We start from the raw sequence: 20572 nt of genomic DNA, 5'->3' as shown, positions 1-20572 counted from the left end.
TCACTGGACGTTATTTGGCTGGCAGTCAACACGGTAGTGATGCTGACATGGCAGCAGGTGTTGTGATGGTATGAGAGATGAGTTATGCTGCTGGTGTTTTTACAGGTGCCATTATTACTGTTGGGTTGAGAGTGGCCTGCCACTCACAGTGACCCAACGAACAACAGCTCTGTGGTCGGAAAATGACCAGTGATAAAAAGCAGGATGGATATACAAGCCAACATGTGGAATATACTATGTTGCGCTGTGAATATAAGATAACCTCTAGTTCCTTGAGAGCTACAGTGCTGTGGTCTCCAATTGCACACTAATAAAAATTTGTAATGAATAATTTCTAATAAAGTAGGTGAAACCTTTTACGTTTCATATGTTGTGGGTATGATGTTTCATATACACTAAGTTATTCTAAAATAATTTACATGTTATTTCCCAACTAAACATTTTTGTTTAATGTTATACTGAGGAATACTAAGGACAAACATACAACACCTGTTTGTCATGTGCCAATAAATAACACCTACATTTATAAAATCTGCTTTGAGGCCATTATGCAGGATCCATGCAGGTATTACACAGACTCATTACAGAAATGTATTTTTATATTTTACAACTGACAGTACACACATAAATTCTGACACTTGTTACATAGCATTGACCTGAGTTTTATAAAGAAATTATCATTCCTATTCAAACCTTAGCCAGAAACAGCATCTCATCTATTGGAGTTTTTCTAATGCTCATAAATAAGTTGGTCTGCCTGGCTGCAGGAATATTGAAAATATACTCCATTAGGATGTGCAGGGGAAGAGAGACAGTCTTGTGCATTATAATGTTATTGTATTGGAGAGACGTGCAGTGAAACATAGAGACAGTCTGGTGAATTATTATGTTATTGTATTGGAGAGACGTGCAGTGAAACAGAGAGACAGTCTGGTGCATTATAATGTTGTTGTACTGGAGAGACGTGCAGAGAAACAGAGAGACAGTCTGGTGAATTTAATCTTGCTTAGCAAGACATTTCATTGAAAACTAGCCTTTCTGGTTTGAGATGTGTGCTGTGCTGCTGTTCTGGAAGCTCCTCCCTCTTTTGCTGAGATAGGCGGGGCCACGTCAGCACTCACTCACCGAGGAGCCCAGGAAGCAGGTGAGTGTGATTTAACACACAGAATTAATTTCTAATTATGTTTGTCAGAAACCTTTTTGAAAAGTAGTCAAATTGTTTAAACCATATTTACAAAGTTTGTTTGTGAGATGAGCAAAATATATGAGAAATGAAAAGGTTTATAAATGTAAGATTAAATTAAACAGTGACAAAGAAACCTCGTTTTTTCCTAAAATCCCATTGCACTGCGAACCTAATTGCATGAACATGATAACATACAGGCTAATAGAAATACAAGCTATATTCAACCATAATAAAAACTATTTGGTTTAGAATTAAGATGAAAAGACTGTACCGTGTATTAACAAGTAGGCGAAAAGGCACGAATCCAATGTGGGAAGACAAAAAATAAGAAAGAATAATAAGGTCAGTGAGTCATGCATTAATTTAAGGAGGTACGCACGTATGTGAAGGTGTCTCCCGTTTCCTACGGACAGGTTGTAGCAGGTTACACCCAGAAAACATGAACAAGACGACAATGGGTGTGACAAGAACAAAAATATGATAATTACTGCAAAATACCAACGGCATCACGTTCATGATGTCAAATCAAATGTTGTGTAAAAAGGATGTGCTTTCAGCTAATAAAGGTTACTGTCAGTATCATTTATCCTTAATAGCAGACAAAATAAACATTGGCTAGCCAGTTGCGTCCTCTGCAACTTCGCTTCACACAAAGGCCTGGTGCCCCACAGGCAGAAATATCTTTCTTTTATACTGTTTGTTTCATAACAGGACCTGCAGTACCCAGATTGACAACTGTGAGAGAGAGCAAAGAAGGACATACGAATCTCAGAGACGCTCAGCAGCTTCAAGGCTGCCAGCAGAATTCTGTTAGCAAACTCAAAGTTATGGAGGTTCTCTCTGTTAGTTATGGAGGAACCCTCTCTCTGTTAGTCATGGAGGAACCCTCTCTCTGTTAGTTATGGAGGAACCCTCTGTCTGTTAGTTATGGAGGAACCCTCTCTCTGTTAGTTATGGAGGAACCCTCTCTGCTAGTCATGAAGGAACTCTGTTAGTTATGGAGGAACCCTCTCTCTGTTAGTCATGGAGGAACTCTCTCTCTGTTAGTTACGGAGGAACTCTCTCTCTGTTAGTTATGGAGGAACCCTCTGTCTGTTAGTTATGGAGGAACCCTCTCTCTGTTAGTTATGGAGGAACCCTCTCTGCTAGTCATGAAGGAACTCTGTTAGTTATGGAGGAACCCTCTCTCTGTTAGTCATGGAGGAACTCTCTCTCTGTTAGTTATGGAGGAACTCTCTCTCTGTTAGTCATGGAGGAACTCTCTCTCTGTTAGTTATGGAGGAACCCTCTGTCTGTTAGTTATGGAGGAACCCTCTCTGCTAGTCATGAAGGAACTCTGTTAGTTATGGAGGAACTCTCTCTCTGCTAGTCATGGAGGAACTCTCTCTCTGCTAGTCATGGAGGAACCCTCTCTGCTAGTCATGAAGGAACTCTGTTAGTTATGGAGGAACCCTCTCTGCTAGTCATGAAGGAACTCTGTTAGTTATGGAGGAACCCTCTCTCTGTTAGTTATGGAGGAACCCTCTGTCTGTTAGTTATGGAGGAACCCTCTCTGCTAGTCATGAAGGAACTCTGTTAGTTATGGAGGAACTCTCTCTCTGTTAGTTATGGAGGAACTCTCTCTCTGCTAGTCATGGAGGAACCCTCTCTGCTAGTCATGAAGGAACTCTGCTAGTTATGGAGGAACCCTCTCTGCTAGTCATGAAGGAACTCTGTTAGTTATGGAGGAACCCTCTCTCTGTTAGTTATGGAGGAACCCTCTGTCTGTTAGTTATGGAGGAACTCTCTCTCTGTTAGTTATGGAGGAACCCTCTGTCTGTTAGTTATGGAGGAACCCTCTCTGCTAGTCATGAAGGAACTCTGTTAGTTATGGAGGAACTCTCTCTCTGCTAGTCATGGAGGAACTCTCTCTCTGCTAGTCATGGAGGAACCCTCTCTGCTAGTCATGAAGGAACTCTGTTAGTTATGGAGGAACCCTCTCTGCTAGTCATGAAGGAACTCTGTTAGTTATGGAGGAACCCTCTCTCTGTTAGTTATGGAGGAACCCTCTGTCTGTTAGTTATGGAGGAACCCTCTCTGCTAGTCATGAAGGAACTCTGTTAGTTATGGAGGAACCCTCTCTGCTAGTCATGAAGGAACTCTGTTAGTTATGGAGGAACCCTCTCTCTGTTAGTTATGGAGGAACCCTCTGTCTGTTAGTTATGGAGGAACTCTCTCTCTGTTAGTTATGGAGGAACCCTCTCTCTGCTAGTCATGGAGGAACCCTCTCTGCTAGTCATGAAGGAACTCTGTTAGTTATGGAGGAACTCTCTCTTTGCTAGTCATGGAGGAACCCTCTCTCTGTTAGTTATGGAGGAACCCTCTGTCTGTTAGTTATGGAGGAACCCTCTCTCTGTTAGTCATGGAGGAACTCTCTCTCTGTTAGTTATGGAGGAACCCTCTCTCTGTTAGTCATGGAGGAACCCTCTCTCTGTTAGTCATGGAGGAACTCTCTCTCTGTTAGTTATGGAGGAACTCTCTCTCTGCTAGTCATGAAGGAACTCTGTTAGTTATGGAGGAACTCTCTCTCTCTGTTAGTTATGGAGGAACTCTCTCTATTAGTCATGGAGGAACCCTCTCTGTTAGTGACATTTTCGCGATTCTTAAGTTATTAATAATAAAAAAAATACTTTGGTGATGAGTTTTTATTGAATGTTTCAACTTCACCATCACATCTATGTACAGTTTTACAAATTTAGCATTGTAGGCAATATTGTAAAATATGTAATATATTGTATGTAATATATAATTTTGTGAGGTATTTGAAACTTTTTTAGGAACGTATCTACATAATCTCTGGTATTGGTCTCCAAATGAAAGTACCCCCTCACCTCTCACCAGGTGTTAACAAATGAGCTTTTAATGGTTTAGCCTGACTTCATGAAAATAGTTTACAAAATGACTGATTAAGCATCATCTTTCCACCTTCATTTAAATGCTTGTTTAGGCGACATTTTTAGGTGACATGTAAAAACATGTTGCTTGTGAATTCCATTGTGTATTCTTTTGTTGTTTCAAAACCTGTGAACCAACAGCTCAACTGACTCTTGGACTGTTGCAGCATGTCTTCCAACATGACCCGTCAGCCTCCAAAACCTGGTTAGACTTTCTTTGTTAAAGGCTTTTTTAAAATTATAAACCTGTAACATCGATATATGCTATAATTTTTACTTTTTTAATAGTAATAGTATACTGTACATACGTAAATCTTGAATTAAAAAATAATCTGTATGTGCTAGGACAGTGTTCGTGTGTATGTGTTGATGATGAGTGTCGTTATATTCGCACATTCACTGTTTTGCAGGTGTGAGTCCCAGCAAAACTACTGGAGAAGCTTCCAAGCAGAGAACAGCTCTGCTGAAAGACAACAGCTGGATCAGACAGACAGAGGAGGATGACCCAGTGGAGTATGACACCCCCATGCACACAAAGTCCTCCAACTTCACACATATATACACATTTAATGCAGGATGTGAATTTGCAGTGTGGATACCAACTACGGCAGAGGTGACCTCGATGGCTCCAAAACACAGGCCGACAGTGAAAGGTAGAAAAAGACAGTAATTATGAAACTATAGCTCATACTGGAAAAAAAAAAAAAACTTTAAAAAATGAAAAATGAATTTCTTTATTTTCCTTCTTGCTGCTATTCCTTTCTGTCAGTGGAGTACTGGGGAATTCCAGCCAGGTTGACCCAGTAAGGCCCAGTACCTCTGTTGGCTCCCTGGTTAAGAGGTAAATGCATTTGTTGGTCAGCAACACTTTAACAACAATTAAACAGCACATAGTTTTATTCAGGACTGACACAGCAGTGAAAATGTCTTCTGCGATGATCAGTAATTATCTATAACACTCATCCTGGCAGGTTTGGTGCCACCCAGCAGACAAACGAAAGCAGGTTGGTCTGGTGCTCACACTAAACCTTTTGAATTCTTATTTATATGTCACTCTTATTTACATTCTGATTTCTACAGTTTCTTCATTCTTATTCATCATTTTGGTGTTATTAATTTTCACCTCCATAAGGAATTCAACGACTACGAAAAGCTCTGTGCCTACAGCCACAAGACCTGCCAGTACCGTTCCCAGCAAACCTCCGGTTGCTCCCAAGTACGACACCACAGCACTGCTCTATTTGAAAAACCTCCCCTGCAGTTGGAAGTGCTAATGTTTTACTCTTCCACTGTAGGAAACCTGTTCCTACAACACCGTCAAAAAGTTTTACAGCTCGAGTGTTCTCAGGCGCAAATTCAAGCAAAAAAGCGTAAGTAAAATATCATCTGAGGTTCTAACGTAACTGTACATGATCCTGTTGCATTTCCATTTAATCAGTTTATGATTTAACCTGCCAGTTTGGAGGTGAATGTCTAAGGCACATCACTGTCTATGATTTTTTTTTTTATATTGCTGATATATATTGATATATATTTTGTTATATTATATTGTTGATATTATATTGTATTATATGTCATTGTGACCAAAGATTCATGCCTGTTAAAAAATCTGTGAGTGAGTTGCCAGAAGTATCAAATGAGCCCCCTAAGAAAGACATCAGTGGGTGACTCTCACTGGAGCAGAAAGCTTCACAAAATGCCAGTTTACTAATTTCACATTTTTAAGTGTCACTCACCTCTCCTGTGTAAAACGTTTTCAAAAGAATTGTGCATTTCTTAAAGACCAAGATAACGTTTTGTTTTCTGTTGTGAAAGCAATGCAACCTTATCACCCAAACCATCCATTACTCCTGTTACTTCTCTCATGTAAGGAGCCTCTCACAGCACAACAAATTATTATGTTTGTGGTTGAATCAGTGTGTCAAGTAATAATTCCACTGTTTTATAACAGCACTGGGAGTGAAACTGCATCCTCTAAAGCCCCATCAACTGCTGTTACCACAAGCAGGTAATAAGAAACTCACCTGATTAAATTCAACAACCCACACTGATTTAAAGAGTGGATTAAAGCATTTTTAACATTATTATTATAAAGGTTCCTGTCACCCAAACAGATCCACCACCACAACATTCACAAGCTCAGAAAAAACTCTGCCTTCCCCTGTAACCAAAACAGAGACCTACTCAAAGAGCTGGGGACCAAGGTACTGTAGCCAGAATAACTCCAGTGTGTTCACCAGAGTCCACAGATTCAGAAAAATAATAATGAGTTCAAATCTGGTTTTACACACATAGCAATGACAATACCGAGCTGAAAACTACGACCATTACAACAGTGACAACCCTTAACTCAGCCAATGACAATAAGAAAACTCCAAGGTAAAAAATATTTATTGTTTCAAAGAATTATTGTTGTTTATTTCTAACATTCAATATGTTTATTGAAAAACCTCTCCAGTTAAGAATGAACCTAATATTGTTAATAATATATATATTTTTTCTCTAGTAATACAGTGGACACTGTGTGTGTGTGTGTGTGTGTGTGTGTGTGTGTGTGTGTGTGTGTGTGTGTGTGTGTGTGTGTGTGTGTGTGTGCGTATGTGTGTGTATGTGTGTGTGTGTGTGTGTGTGTGTGTGTGCATGCGTGTGCTTGTGTGTTTTTTCTCCAGTAATACTCAGGACAGTTTTTATGATAGTCCGTTTTCTCCTGGTGTGTATATCAGTCCTGTCAGGTGAGATGTGTCTGATAACATATTAACCCAGTATTCCCAGTATGTATTAACAATGCAATTGAATTTACAAACAAAAGCCATATTGCTTAGTCTTTGTTTATTCAAACCTCTATTCAAATGACTTAAATCTGTCAATCACATAAAATAATCTACCACATAAATTAACCAATCACATTAATGTATGAATCACCTTAATTAACCAATCACATTAATGTAGGAATCACATTAATTAATCAAACACATTAATTAATCACTTGACCTCTCTCTCAGTCAGAAAAGCAGTCCTCCTAATATTCTGAGCTACAGGTCATCTCAATCAAAGTACGACGCTGGGTAAGACTGTTAAACAACACTGAAAAGCTGCAATTATTAATACTGGAAAACAAAAATAAATAAAATTCTATACATTTCCAGTAAAATTTATATTTCTGCCTCTGATGGACATTAAAGGTATTTTTCATTCCCAAAATTCCCCTGTCCATCAGTTAGCTTTAGAAAATATTTACAATAAATGAATGTTTTCTTTGTTCACAATCAGTTAACATGATAAAGAATAAATAGATTTTAAATCAACGAACACAATATTACATACATAAATATTTGTGATGATAAATTAGATGAATAAAAACTATTAATCTATACATTCATTAAAAAACTGTTTCACCCATATTACCCGAACCATTCATTAACCTTGTAACTTCTCTCATATACGGAGCCTCTCACAGCGCAACAAATTATTATATTTTTGGTTGATTCAGTGTGTGAGTTAATAATTCCACTGTTTTATAACAGCACTGAGAGTGAAACTGCATCCTCTGAACTTCGATCATCTACAGTTTCCTCAAGCAGGTAAAAAGAAACTCACCTGATTAAATTCAACAACCCACACTGATTTAAAGAGTGGATTAAAGCATTTTTAACATTATTATTATAAAGGTTCCTGTCACCCAAACAGATCCACCACCACAACATTCACAAGCTCAGAAAAAACTCTGCCTTCCCCTGTAACCAAAACAGAGACCTACTCAAAGAGCTGGGGACCAAGGTACTGTAGCCAGAATAACTCCAGTGTGTTCACCAGAGTCCACAGATTCAGAAAAATAATAATGAGTTCAAATCTGGTTTTACACACACAGCAATGACAATACCGAGCTGAAAACTACGACCATTACAACAGCAACAACCCTTAACTCAGCCAATGACAATAAGAAAACTCCAAGGTAAAAAATATTTATTATTTCAAAGAATTATTGTTGTTTATTTCTAACATTCAATATGTTTATTGAAAAACCTCTCCAGTTAAGAATGAACCTAATATTGTTAATGATATATTGTTTTTTTCTCTAGTAATACAGTGGACACTGTGCGTGTGTGTGTGTGTGTGTGTGTGTGTGTGTGTGTGTGTGTGTGTGTGTGTGTGTGTGTGTGTGTGTGTGTGTGTGTGTGTGTGTGTGTGTGCGTGCATGTGTGTGTGTGTGCTTGTGTGTTTTTTCTCCAGTAATACTCAGGACAGTTTTGATGATAATCTGTTTTCTCCTGGTGTGTATATCAGTCCTGTCAGGTGAGATGTGTCTGATAACATATTAACCCAGTATTCCCAGCATGTATGAACAATGCAACTGAATTTACAAACAAAACACATATTGCTTAGTCTTTGTTTAATCAAACCTCTATTCAAATGACTTAAATCTGTCAATCACATGAAATAATCTACCACATAAATTAACCAATCACAGTAATGTATGAATCACCTTAATTAACCAATCACATTAATGTAGGAATCACATTAATTAATCAAACACATTAATTAATCACTTGACCTCTCTCTCAGTGAGCAAAGCAGTCCTCCTAATATTCTGAGCTACAGGTCATCTCAATCAAAGTACGACGCTGGGTAAGACTGTTAAACAACACTGAAAAGCTGCAATTATTAATACTGGAAAACAAAAATAAATAAAATTCTATACATTTCCAGTAAAATTTATATTTCTGCCTCTGATGGACATTAAAGGTATTTTTCATTCCCAAAATTCCCCTGTCCATCAGTTAGCTTTAGAAAATATTTACAATAAATGAATGTTTTCTTTGTTCACAATCAGTTAACATGATAAACAATAAATAAGTTTTAAATCAACGAACACAATATTACATACATAAATATTTGTGATGATAAATTAGATGAATAAAAACTATTAATCTATACATTCATTAAAAAACTGTTTCACCCATATTACCCGAACCATTCATTAACCTTGTAACTTCTCTCATATATGGAGCCTCTCACAGCGCAACAAATTATTATATTTTTTGGTTGATTCAGTGTGTGAGTTAATAATTCCACTGTTTTATAACAGCAGTTGTATTCAGTCATAATTGTAAGGCTTTTGGCTAAAAGCGTCCGCTAAATGCCAAGTGTTATTTAAAGCAGGCAAAAAATGGCAGCTGTTTAAATGTTTAAAGGCCACCGTACATAATCTCTTTACATCTTTTTACAGCATGACTCTCAGACAGACTCCAACATTATCCCCAACTATGTACTCCTCAGCTGCAACTCCGTCTCTTTCCCAGGCAACTACGACCAGGTCAGAAGAGGATCAAGCTTGTGCTTGGAACAACTGGTCCTTGCTCACTGTTAAACTGATGGATGGGTGTTTCTTATTCAGTCTAGCCTGACTGTGTCCTCTGTCCAGCAGGACTGTCAGTAAAAGAGATCTCTGCACGGTTTGTGGTAAATGCATTACTGGAGAAGGCAGGATGATTCTGGAAGACCTTCAGATCTTCAGTCACAGCTCCTGCTTCAAGGTAACCTCCTTATCCTCCTCTCCATCTCTGTTCTATCAAACCACCCACACCTCTCCTGCTTCTCTGTTTGTCTTTTCTTTAATTCAATTTCAGATATGTCTTAGATTACAGTTGAATTCAGTCTCTGCCATTTCTCTGCCATGATGCATATCTTACTTTGTAGCAAACAGAAATAAAAGCCAGTGACCCCATGCCATTAAAAGTTACAGTTATCTAAGGGGAGATAGTGGACTATAACTATGACCTCAGGGGAGATAGTGGACTATAACTATGATTTCAGGGGCGTATATGACAGTTACTATGACCACAGGGGAGATAGAACAGTTACTATGACCTCAGGGGAGATAGAACAGTTACTATGACCTCAGGGGAGATAGAACAGTTACTATGACCTCAGGGGAGATAGAACAGTTACTATGACCTCAGGGGAGTATAGAACAGTTACTATAACCTCAGGGGAGATAGAACAGTTACTATGACTTCAGGGGAGTATAGAACAGTTGTGATGACCTCAGGGGAGATAGAACAGTTGTGATGACCTCAGGGGAGATAGAACAGTTAAAATTGACCTCAGGGGAGATAGAACAGTTACTATGACCTCAGGGGAGATAGAACAGTTACTATGACCTCAGGGGAGATAGAAGCTATACATATGACCTCAGGGGAGATAGAACAGTTAAAATTGACCTCAGGGGAGATAGAACAGTTACTATGACCTCAGGGGAGATAGAACAGTTAAAATTGACCTCAGGGGAGATAGAACAGTTACTATGACCTCAGGGGAGTATAGAACAGTTACTATAACCTCAGGGGAGATAGAACAGTTACTATGACTTCAGGGGAGTATAGAACAGTTGTGATGACCTCAGGGGAGATAGAACAGTTGTGATGACCTCAGGGGAGATAGAACAGTTAAAATTGACCTCAGGGGAGATAGAACAGTTACTATGACCTCAGGGGAGATAGAACAGTTACTATGACCTCAGGGGAGATAGAAGCTATACATATGACCTCAGGGGAGATAGAACAGTTAAAATTGACCTCAGGGGAGATAGAACAGTTACTATGACCTCAGGGGAGATAGAACAGTTAAAATTGACCTCAGGGGAGATAGAACAGTTACTATGACCTCAGGGGAGATAGAAGCTATACATATGACCTCAGGGGAGATAGAACAGTTAAAATTGACCTCAGGGGAGATAGAACAGTTACTATGACCTCAGGGGAGATAGAACAGTTACTATGACCTCAGGGGAGATAGAAGCTATACATATGACCTCAGGGGAGAGAGTGGACTATAACTATGACCTCAGGGGAGATAGAACAGTTAAAATTGACCTCAGGGGAGATAGAACAGTTACTATGACCTCAGGGGAGTTAGAACAATTACTATGACCTCAGGGGAGATAAAGCCTATACGTATGACCTCAGGGGAGTATAGAACAGTTACTATGACCTCAGGGGAGTATAGAACAGTTACTATGACCTCAGGGGAGTATAGAACAGTTACTATGATCTCAGGGGAGATACGGGGCAGTAAGCTATTGCCTCATGTGTCTCAGTGTGAGCTCTGCCGGATCTCTCTGGGCGCTCTGGAGGCAGGCGACAGCCTGTGGGTGTATAAGGGAATGGTCCACTGTGATAACTGCTACAAGAAGACCAAAGGTAACAGCTCACTCTCATTGGTTCTGCAACCATAACAACACATAAGCATTTTATACATGTACATAATTTGTATATGTATTTAGACTCTGCTAACTCTTATATCAAGGTTTATAATTCATCTGTACCACACTTTTGTATTTCTGTAACTCACTCCTACAACTCTGCTCTATTTATCCTGATTTAATTTACGTTTTCCCTTGTGCAATTTTCTTTGGGATCAGTAAAGTGTTATCTTATTTTAAATACATATACAGTGTGTTAGTATGACACACATCATGAACTGTGTGATCATGATGATAATTCTTATCACAATTCTATCTTCTTTTCAGCTCAGTGGTTTCGTTGAAGAAAAGATGGATCCTTCATAAAGAAAGCCATATACCATACCACTGGATTGAATAAAAACATTTAATACCTTTATTGACATGCATGTCAACATAATTTTTTCTGAGATATTTACATGGGAAAAGGAATACATAGGGCCTGTGATGAAAGAATTAATTAAGCATACAAGATTTTATTTTTTATTTTTTTTGCAATGTGATGCACACCAGGTGTGAAAATGTTCAACCTGACATATGTTTTAGTATTGTAATTTCTGTTTCTGTTTCTGTACCATGGTGTCCCGAATGCGATTAAAGCTGTAATGGGTGATTTGAATAGGCTGTGTGGTGTAAACGTTTGAGTTCCAACATGAAAACAGCAGACATCTGCCCTTAAACAGCTCTGAAACACGTGCCAAGCCTGACCTAAAATAAATACAATCTGCCCGTCAGGACCTCTTCTATAATACGGCTGTAACTGTTAGGAGTGTTAAAAAGGCTGTAATTGTTAGGACTCCTTTTATCCCCGGCGTAGTCTACATGTGAATAACTTAGTTAATGATCATCATTAGTGCAAGGCTGGAGGCGGCGCTGGTCTTGACAGCCGAGCGGAGGCGACTCCTGCGCTAGGGAGGAGACTAGACTCCTGCGCTCCACGGCCGTTCATTGGAGGAGGTGCGACGGGAGGAAACCGTGCCGCCGCAATTGCAGCGAAGGCGACGGGTGAGCAGCAGCCAAATGAGAGCAAGACGCGGTCACCATTTCCGCGCGGCGATTATCTGACACTCTCTGTCGTCCGATGGAGGCGACGATTTTGAAAACGCCGAGCGTGACGGACGTCGGCGGTGCCGTGAGCGCGGAGCTAGAGGTGAAAAAGCTGCAGGAACTCGTCAGGAGACTGGAGAGGCAGAACGAGCAGCTGAGGACGCGTGCAAACGCGGTCGGCGCGTGCACAAGCCCGCTTTCATCTCTGCAGCTGAACCTGTTCGGGAATTCCATCGGAGCCGGAAGCTGCTGCGTCCCGAGCCCCGCGCCCACGCTCGCTTGCCAGGCGGTCTTGGAGCAGTGTTGTGTGTCCGAGGACCATGTCCTATGTTTCCAGCCCCACTCCACCGTTGATTTGGCGGACGAGGCGGCGGATGCGTACCGCCTCTCTTCTGAGCCCACGGTTTTGGACGAGGTGGAGGTGCTAGACCTAGATTCTATTTTCCAGTGCACCGCGGAGTCGGATGAGACGTGGTAGGCATCTCGTTAAACCGTGTCCCTGGTTTTGTCTCCCCGAACATTCTGCTACTGCATCCCAAAGCTACAGCGAATAAGAGCTGCAACAGATGCGGTTTTCCTGCTGTGTTTTCAGCCCATAATGCAGTTCAGTTGAATAACTGACCAGGACATATTCATCTGACTGTTTACTGTAAATATTTAAGTGATATTGCCATTATGATCCTAAATTATATAACATCTCCTTATTTTTATCTTATTTTTTTTTAACTGCTGCATTAATCATTTTCCTAATTAAATTACAACATGCAGCCTTTTCTTTGTCTGATATCTGTAGGTTTGTGGAGAGTATTCCACCAGCTCCTTTACCACAACACAGGTTGTCCTACTTGTCCACACTAACTCATGCAGGAGGCTGGGCATGCACCTGCACCTGGCTACTCCTCTCTGCCCTGCAGATATTCCCTGTTGTGTTTCCTTTTTGCAGGTCACAGAATGTTGTGATCAGACCCGCTGTATTGTCAGTTTTTTCGTCAGACAAATCGGCTGTCCTCGTTAGCTGCGTTTGATCAGAGATGAAGCTGAGAGGCTTGAGTAAATGTTCTATTCTTCATGCATTTGTGGTAGAGATCATCTCTATTTGAGTTTCTCATAAAGTGTTTTATGAGATTGATCAGATCGGTGAGTTTATCCTGTATACAGTGTCCTTGTGGTAGAGATCAGACCAGTGAGTTATAAGATGCAGATGATGATGTTAATATGGCAGTCCACCATCATTCACACTTGTGTTAAAGTGACGTGACCATTAAAGTGATTTGTTTTGTTTCGATTGACTTGGGTGTTGATGCTTCACATCTGATCTGTCTACAGGAGTCACCTTAGTCTTTTTAGGTTCTTTACAGAAATCCTTCCCTTGTGAGTGAATGTGCACATGTCTACTCACTACATGAGATATGACATCAGTTTTGCTTTTGTAATGCAAATATGAGCATGATGAAATATGAAATATGAAAGCAAGAGAATCAAAATCACCCCCTGAGGCAATATCAGTATTTCATTATTCCTATGAGCAATCGCACATGACTATTTGCAGTCTTACAATAGTCAGGTTCAGGACGAGGTTTAAGACCAAGTCTTTGTTCAAGAACAAAGCTGCAACTCCAGCTAGAACAGAGGTCTTATTTACTAGCTGCGATCAGAAAAACACGAGCACCTGAAGGTCTGGTGTGCTTGTCGCTGAAAGTCTGCTAAGCAGGGTCATGGCCATGTTCAACATCCAAGCGCATTTGCCTGCTTTTACTTTGCTCTGTTCGCCTGTGGAAGCTTTAAACTCTGACGACACGTCAACTCCAAACACAACGGAGTGAAGTGGATATTTGCCACTGCTGATGTTTAATAGCTTTGCTCAAACATTCGTTCTCTTTCCTCAGGCTGTATGCGGGATCTAAGTCGTGTTTGTGGGCTGGTAGCGGTGGGACCCCTCTGCAGTGGTGCAGGCATGTGCTGGGTCATCCTCAAGGAGAGCTGGAGACACCTAGACCATCACTATGTCAGAGGCCAGAGTCAGGTAGTGTCTGTGCGTGTGTGTCTGTGCGTGTGTGTCTGCGTGTGAGTGGGCAGTTGCGTGCACGCGTGTGTGTATGTGTGCATGCGTGTGTATGCGTGTACATGTGTGCTCTGACTTCTGGAAAATAAATGAATGTTAAAGGTGGGTCAACAAACTCCAGCATGAATATCTACAAACAGTACAGTCTAATAACACAAAGATTTGAACCTGCTGTCTTCTTTTTCGTACGTCTTATATCGTGTTGCATCACAGTGAAAGCATGTAGTGTAACCCCGAGAGGCTCTTCCAGTCTACTTAACAAAGCTTCTCTTCTGAGTATGCTTGTCTTCGCTATCCTTTGTTTAACTCCTACACATCTGAAGCCCAGTGGACAAGTGGAAGTGTCTGGTGCAGGCGAGGAAGCATAGACTGTGTGTGTGTGTGTGTGTGTGTGTGTGTGTGTGTGTGTGTGTGTGTGTGTGTGTGTGTGTGTGTGTGTGTGTGTGTGTGTGTGTGTGTGTGTGTGTGTGTGTGTGTGTGTGTGTGTGTGTGTAATATAAATGCATATATAGTCTGTGGGGTGGATGGAACCACAGCCCTGAACACATGAAGGAGGCTGATGGGACATGCTGCTTCTGGAGCAGGTCGTAATGCATTAATAGAGATTAATGTAGATTAGGGCCTTAATCTCAGGCAGACTGACGCTCTTAGTGGACCAAGATGTGTGTCAAGATTTGTACAGTGCCATGACCTACATACATGTACAGTATTTCTATGCTTGTACAGTACATATCTACTTTTACAGTATTTATATATTTATTCAGTTAACCTGTATATTTCTATAATATTGTAATAGTATTTCTATATGTACAGAGTACTTGTCCAACAGACCACCACACGCACAGATGCAGCTCTGTTTCTGAAGGGGATCTGTGTCTCTTTATTTTTGGGCTGCCGGACGTTAGCATTGTTTGTGTTTGTTGTCATTCTGAAGAACATATGATGTAAAGCGGACGGGTGTGCACGTACGTGGTTGTCCAGGCGGCTGTCGTGCCCAGTTCCCCCGTAAATGCCTTGCTTTTAGAAGCACACAGTACCTGCTCTTAAGACCTGAATGCTCCACTGTCTGCCACCACTGAAGGACCAGATTTGTCCTCTGGCTCCTCGTCGGTGTCTGCCATGAGGCCCCCTGGTGGCCCTATGCAGGACGTGATGAGACGATTCTTCAAGCAGAATGTCCTTTCTCTGTTCTTATGTAACCTGCTGAACGCTCCTATGTTAATTTCAGATGTCCCAACGGACAAAAAGCCCCTTTCAAATGTGCCAAGGAAGTGCAGTGATGCTTGTTTAGAAAGCACCCAAATGTAGTGTGGAGGTACAGAGATATTGGCCACCCAGGATGTTTTAAACCCATTAAAACTTTGCCTCGGTTTTCTTTTTCTTCCTCTCCAGTCGGTACCACGGCTGGAAACCGGTCATGAATGTGTTGCTCCATGTCTCATGGAATGAAGTCATGTTGTGCTAAAAGCACTCATTTATATTTTCCTGTTAAATGCAGGAAAGTCACGAGCGGTCACGCTCTCCCTCTTTCTGCTTTACCTGATCCTCCTCAGTGAATAGATGGAGGGGCGTGTTCTCCTCAGCTCCGCCCCCTTCAGCTTTCCCCCACAGCCGTGTGGGCGGAGTCTCCCTGCTGTGCACCTCCTCTCCCGCCTCCAGATCCTCCCTCACTTCAGCACCTTGCACTGCTTCCTGTGACAGGCAAGGTGACGCACAGTTCATTATTATCTGTTATTATTACTCTATTGGCACTGCGTCTGCGAATTCAGTCCTTCGTTCTTCAGTGTAAACTCATCCTGTTGCGTCCCTCTCTCTCTCTCTCTCTCTCTCTCTCTCTCCTCCTCCTCTGTCCAGTTTCATTTGTTCTCTCATCCCTCCATCCCTCTTTTCTTTTGACCCCGACCCCAGCCAGAAAGGATCGCTCTCCTCTAGCTGAGAGAACGCCTACTTTCCTCCATCGCCCAGCCAGCTGCAGTAAGCAGCGCTGCCATCCCATCACTGTGTTGCCATGGTGACCATTTCTATAGCGATACTATGGTGACACCCACCTGCAAGGCACCAGGCCCATCATTTGCCTTGTGCCACCATAAGCCAGTTTGACATTCACTTTGTGCTGGGTCTTGGAATAAATGTGGGGTTTTTTTTTATGTCTGAGCTGTTTGAACCTGTGCTGTGGCAACAGATTTGTTTCTCATTTTATTTATGTAACGCCTCGTGGGACGTGCTTTTAAGCGTTTAACACGGTGCAGGAGTTTGTTCAACGGCTGTTCACGCAGGTGTGTGTTTGACAGCCATTCACGTGGGTAGCAGTGTGCGACACACTCCATTCAGGCCGCAGTCGTCTCTGGACAGTGAGCTGAGCACGGAGCTGGATGATGATGCCGGGTCTCTGGGATACAAGCTGCAGGACCTAACGGATGTGCAAGTGATGGCACGCCTCCAGGAGGAGAGTAAGTAGAGCAGGTCGTCAGCACTGATGTCGTGGGTTCAATTCCCAGAGAGCACATGTACTGTAATGCTGGTAGATATGTAGGTTGTTTTGGTGTGTGGAAAAAGCTGAAAATGTAAAATGTAAATGACGGCACTATAGCCCAGTTTCCCTGAGCTAAGCTATGCATAGACGACTGGGCTTAGGGATATGAACTAAGCACTCGATGATTTTATGAGGAAAATCGTTATGATTGTTACTGAATTCAGCGTGCAGAGCACTGTCGATCCTTTTAGATTGCATTCAGACGTAGAGATTTCAAATAACTTTTTAGAAGCGGGCAAGTGAGTGCAAACTCTGTTTGCAGTAAACGGCCTAACCGTGCATGGTTTGCCCTCAGGTCTGCGTCAGGACTATGCCACTTCGTCCACTTCCTCCTCGGCAGTCAGCCGCCGCTGTGGCAGCTCGTCTTTTCAGTTCAGGCAGCCCCATTTAGAGGACGACGACGACGACGACGACGAAGATTATGGCCAGCTCCCTCCTCCTCAGCCCCGCTTGACCCGGGCCGGACCTTTAGGGCTGCCCCATTCACATACCTTCACCAGCATTAGGGACTGGAGACGGAGCACACCCTCCTCCACCTGTACGCTGCCCTACCACACCCAGGCCGGCCCCAGTTGCACACCTGAGCAGCTCAGTCTCAGGTCCAGCTCAGGTAGGGCTGTGGGTTCTGGTATGGAAATCGCTAGCCCTGTATGGGATGTCTGGTTGCCGTGTGAAAATGGTTCATTTCTTGTTATTACAGCTCTGTTTAATGCATTAAACTGGTGTGCTCTTGTTATATCATTTAGCTGATCATTTTATCCAAAGCAACTTACAATTATGACTGAGTACAACTTGAGCAATTGAGGGTCAAGGGTCTTGCTCAGGGGCCCAACAGCAGCAACTTGGCAGTGGTGGGGCTTGTCCTGCAACCTTCTGATTACAAGTATCTTTACCACTGAGCTACCAATTAATTACCAATTAATTAATTAATTGATTTTTTTTGGGATGTCACGTCATTGTAGGTGAGGTTGAAAACCTTCCCATTTTTGGAGGGGGAAACTCAGATAGACATTGAGACATAATGAAGGAAAAAGACATGCATGTTGACATTGGTCCTCTGAGTAATTTTTAATTGGGTTCTTTTGTTTCTATCTGTGTGTATTTTACTTCTCTGTGTGTACTCTGTATTGGGTGTGTATTGGGTGTGTCATCTCTGGGGATCCTGTTTGGAATCCAGTCGAGTATGAGAGTAAGTTGTCAAACTTTTGGTGGATTATTTTATAGTAATTGCTAGATCAGGAAAAGCTCAAACTGGTAATATCTGAAAAAAAATATTATTCATCTTAGCTCTAGCTTCAGGCTCTTGTTTTAAATATGAATATTCATTTCTCATGGGGAGGGGCTTACATATGCATCATAATTACTGCTGAGGCCTTGTGCAGTGCTGTGAGCTTTGCCTTGGCTTGTCTTATGGAGTGTGTTGGCCAATGACAACTCAATTAGGGAGAGAAGACCTACAAAGCAGAGACTTTGTGTTTCTGTAACAACATTTATTGGGCATCAAAGTGTTCCATTTTAGAAAATCATCAGAGTAAACGTGACATAACGTGTCATGAATGTATTTATTTTTTAAATTTAAATTTGATAAATGTAGAGCATTTTTCTGGTGTGGTTAGCTGACTCTGAATCTTGGTGTATCTGAACATATTTCCGTGCCTCTCTGAATGTGGGTTCGTGCGCCTTGTGAATGTAATCCCTGACTGTCATGATGTGACATTCCCGCTCTAGATAATCTTAGGAGGAGCATGCCAAACCTGGTGAGGGCTCCCAGCATGCCGAGTGTGCCCAATCCAGCCAATCACACTGCTTCTCCTACATCCATCCGGAACAGTCAAAGCTTTGACTCATCCAGTGGACTTGCAAGATTACAGTCCTCCGGTAAGACTTCTCAGTGTATTCCTGGTCACGTTAACCTTATTCTCAGTCAGTTAACCTATTATAAATCATTATAAATCACCTATTATAAACCACAGTGATCACTTTCACTTCTTCCATCGCTTCTCCAGGCCAGCTCCAGAATCGGGTCCACAGTGTTGGGAATTTCCCCTTGTCTTCACAGCAGTCCCTCAAAGCCACTGCCTACGTGAGCCCCACCATTAAAGGCCCGTCATCCACGACTCTGTCAGCCAGCCAGCAGTCTCTCCCTAGCAGCGGGATTCCACAGCCGAGTAAAGGCACACGCAGCGGCCTCCCACGGCCGGCGTCCTTCACCGGGATGAGCTCCACTCCACGCAGCAAGCTCACCCAACCCGTCAGAAGGTAGAGTCCTGGAAAACTTTGTCAGATTAGTTTATTATTAACCACACCGGTGTGTATGATCTAGTGTGTGTGTGAGAATGCTCTTTCTTCCTAAAAAAAAAACTTTTTTTGTGTTATGACTCCTATTAACTTACATGCTATTCTTTTATTTTCTATTTTTTAACTGCAACACTGTATCTGTTTCTTACTACTCCTTTAGTTTGTTGACACCACCAAAGAGCCTGGCAACCCTCAGTGCCCTACGAGACGGCAGCTGGCGAGATGGTTGTTACTAAAAGGCTGAAAGCAACATGGAGGTCGATGAGACCGGAGAGGCTAGGACACACCCTGCTGGCAGGGATTGTGTACTACATCACTAAGTGTTCTTGTGAAGGACATGGGGGCAGGGGAGGGGGGTGAATGGGGTAAATAACGATACAAATCCACTATGGAGAAAAATAGAGGTTAATCATGGAGTTCCTCCTCTGATCCATTAGATTTCCGTATGCGAGTTCTGTATGCAAAAAAGCCCCTATTTAAATGACTTTAGACCTGCTGAAGGTATGTGACTGAGTCAAAAATGAGCTAGATGCACTGCCCTTAGGAGCATCTGTTAGTTTATTTGCATTTATAAAAACTTTAAACATGCTGCTAAATGAATTGTGAAAAGAAGTCACTTGATTTTGGTGTGTGCCAAATTTAAAATTCCAATGTTACTCAGTTTTGTAATTTAAATTATTTTAACTAACAATTTCCATATTTGCCAGAACATAAACAAAATTCTTATTGAATGAAATGAACTGGTCTTTTAAAAACTGATGTAAAAACAGGTACATAATATATATAACAATTTGTTTTCCAGTATTGGAGACATAACACTACAATGTATGAGGTTTTGCAAATTATGTATTTATCTGAATTTAACAGATTTTATTATAATTGTTTGTTTTCGTTGTTTGGTATTGCACTGTTATTGTGAGCTTTCTTCTTTAAGCACTGAATAAGGGTTTGGTAGCCACAAATGTAGCACTGTACAAATCATCCTTTTTGTGTTTTCAATGTATAAAATACATTTTAAAATGTTTATATATTGTTCACTATACCACACCACCTTTTCCCAGAATTTCACTTTATAATCATTTTATTGAAGCTCCCTGTGTGTGTAAGCTAAATTAAAGCTTTTTTATCTTGAGAATTTGTTGGTGTCATTGTTAATATTTGAGAATAATATTTGTCCTTCGGTACAAGTGACCTATAGCTATGCATCATGAGATGACTCACTTAAGTATTACTACATATAAATCCATAAATAATGTCTCTTTTAACACTTTAA

The 20572-nt window shown here is 41.4% G+C and overlaps 2 protein-coding genes across 7 annotated transcripts; both read left to right on the top strand.

Annotated features, from left to right (window-relative positions):
* Window positions 1–1074: 1074 nt before the first annotated feature.
* On the top strand, window positions 1075–11984 carry LOC113582605 (uncharacterized). 4 transcript variants are annotated; one of them, XM_081710374.1, is made up of 23 exons: window positions 1082–1144; window positions 4261–4324; window positions 4530–4632; window positions 4710–4772; window positions 4889–4960; window positions 5091–5123; window positions 5252–5335; window positions 5415–5489; window positions 5935–5985; window positions 6071–6127; window positions 6234–6323; window positions 6415–6498; window positions 6789–6851; window positions 7122–7184; window positions 7644–7700; window positions 7807–7896; window positions 7988–8071; window positions 8350–8412; window positions 8683–8745; window positions 9347–9433; window positions 9542–9653; window positions 11216–11318; window positions 11648–11983. In XM_081710374.1, the coding sequence occupies exons 2-23, from the start codon at window positions 4288–4290 to the stop codon at window positions 11662–11664; spliced, it is 1551 nt and encodes a 516-aa protein (XP_081566500.1). In that variant the 5' UTR covers window positions 1082–1144; window positions 4261–4287; the 3' UTR covers window positions 11665–11983. The 4 variants fall into 4 exon arrangements, with proteins under 4 accessions (XP_081566502.1, XP_081566500.1, XP_081566503.1 ...); XM_081710375.1 differs by having other exon boundaries at window positions 1085–1144; window positions 9545–9653; window positions 11648–11980; XM_081710376.1 differs by lacking the exon at window positions 8683–8745 and having other exon boundaries at window positions 1075–1144; window positions 11648–11984.
* A 314-nt stretch (window positions 11985–12298) lies between these two features.
* On the top strand, window positions 12299–20434 carry slain1b (SLAIN motif family, member 1b). Of its 3 annotated transcripts, XM_027018408.3 has the most exons (9): window positions 12299–12880; window positions 14293–14429; window positions 16022–16174; window positions 16760–16918; window positions 17297–17611; window positions 18179–18190; window positions 18730–18879; window positions 19008–19260; window positions 19460–20434. In XM_027018408.3, the coding sequence occupies exons 1-9, from the start codon at window positions 12441–12443 to the stop codon at window positions 19533–19535; spliced, it is 1695 nt and encodes a 564-aa protein (XP_026874209.2). In that variant the 5' UTR covers window positions 12299–12440; the 3' UTR covers window positions 19536–20434. The 3 variants fall into 3 exon arrangements, with proteins under 3 accessions (XP_026874209.2, XP_026874212.2, XP_026874211.2); XM_027018411.3 differs by lacking the exon at window positions 16022–16174; XM_027018410.3 differs by lacking the exon at window positions 18179–18190.
* The last annotated feature ends 138 nt before the right edge of the window (window positions 20435–20572 follow it).

This window comes from Electrophorus electricus, chromosome 3, assembly GCF_041902795.1.
Source record: "Electrophorus electricus isolate QZ-2024a chromosome 3, ASM4190279v1, whole genome shotgun sequence".
Classification (NCBI taxonomy): Eukaryota; Metazoa; Chordata; class Actinopteri; order Gymnotiformes; family Gymnotidae; genus Electrophorus; species Electrophorus electricus.
Note: the sequence above shows the minus strand (reverse complement) of the source record. Positions and strands in the feature narration are given on the sequence as shown.

Excerpts from the sequence above, each read along its gene's own strand:
- LOC113582605 (XM_081710374.1), top strand. The coding sequence starts at position 4,288 with ATGTCTTCCAACATGACCCGTCAGCCTCCAAAACCTG. Across the intron at positions 6,852-7,121 it reads GTGTATATCAGTCCTGTCAG|TCAGAAAAGCAGTCCTCCTA; the intron begins GTGAGATGTGTC and ends CCTCTCTCTCAG. Across the intron at positions 7,185-7,643 it reads CAATCAAAGTACGACGCTGG|CACTGAGAGTGAAACTGCAT; the intron begins GTAAGACTGTTA and ends GTTTTATAACAG.
- slain1b (XM_027018408.3), top strand. The coding sequence starts at position 12,441 with ATGGAGGCGACGATTTTGAAAACGCCGAGCGTGACGGACGTCGGCGGT. Across the intron at positions 12,881-14,292 it reads GCGGAGTCGGATGAGACGTG|GCTGTATGCGGGATCTAAGT; the intron begins GTAGGCATCTCG and ends CTCTTTCCTCAG. Across the intron at positions 19,261-19,459 it reads CTCACCCAACCCGTCAGAAG|TTTGTTGACACCACCAAAGA; the intron begins GTAGAGTCCTGG and ends CTACTCCTTTAG.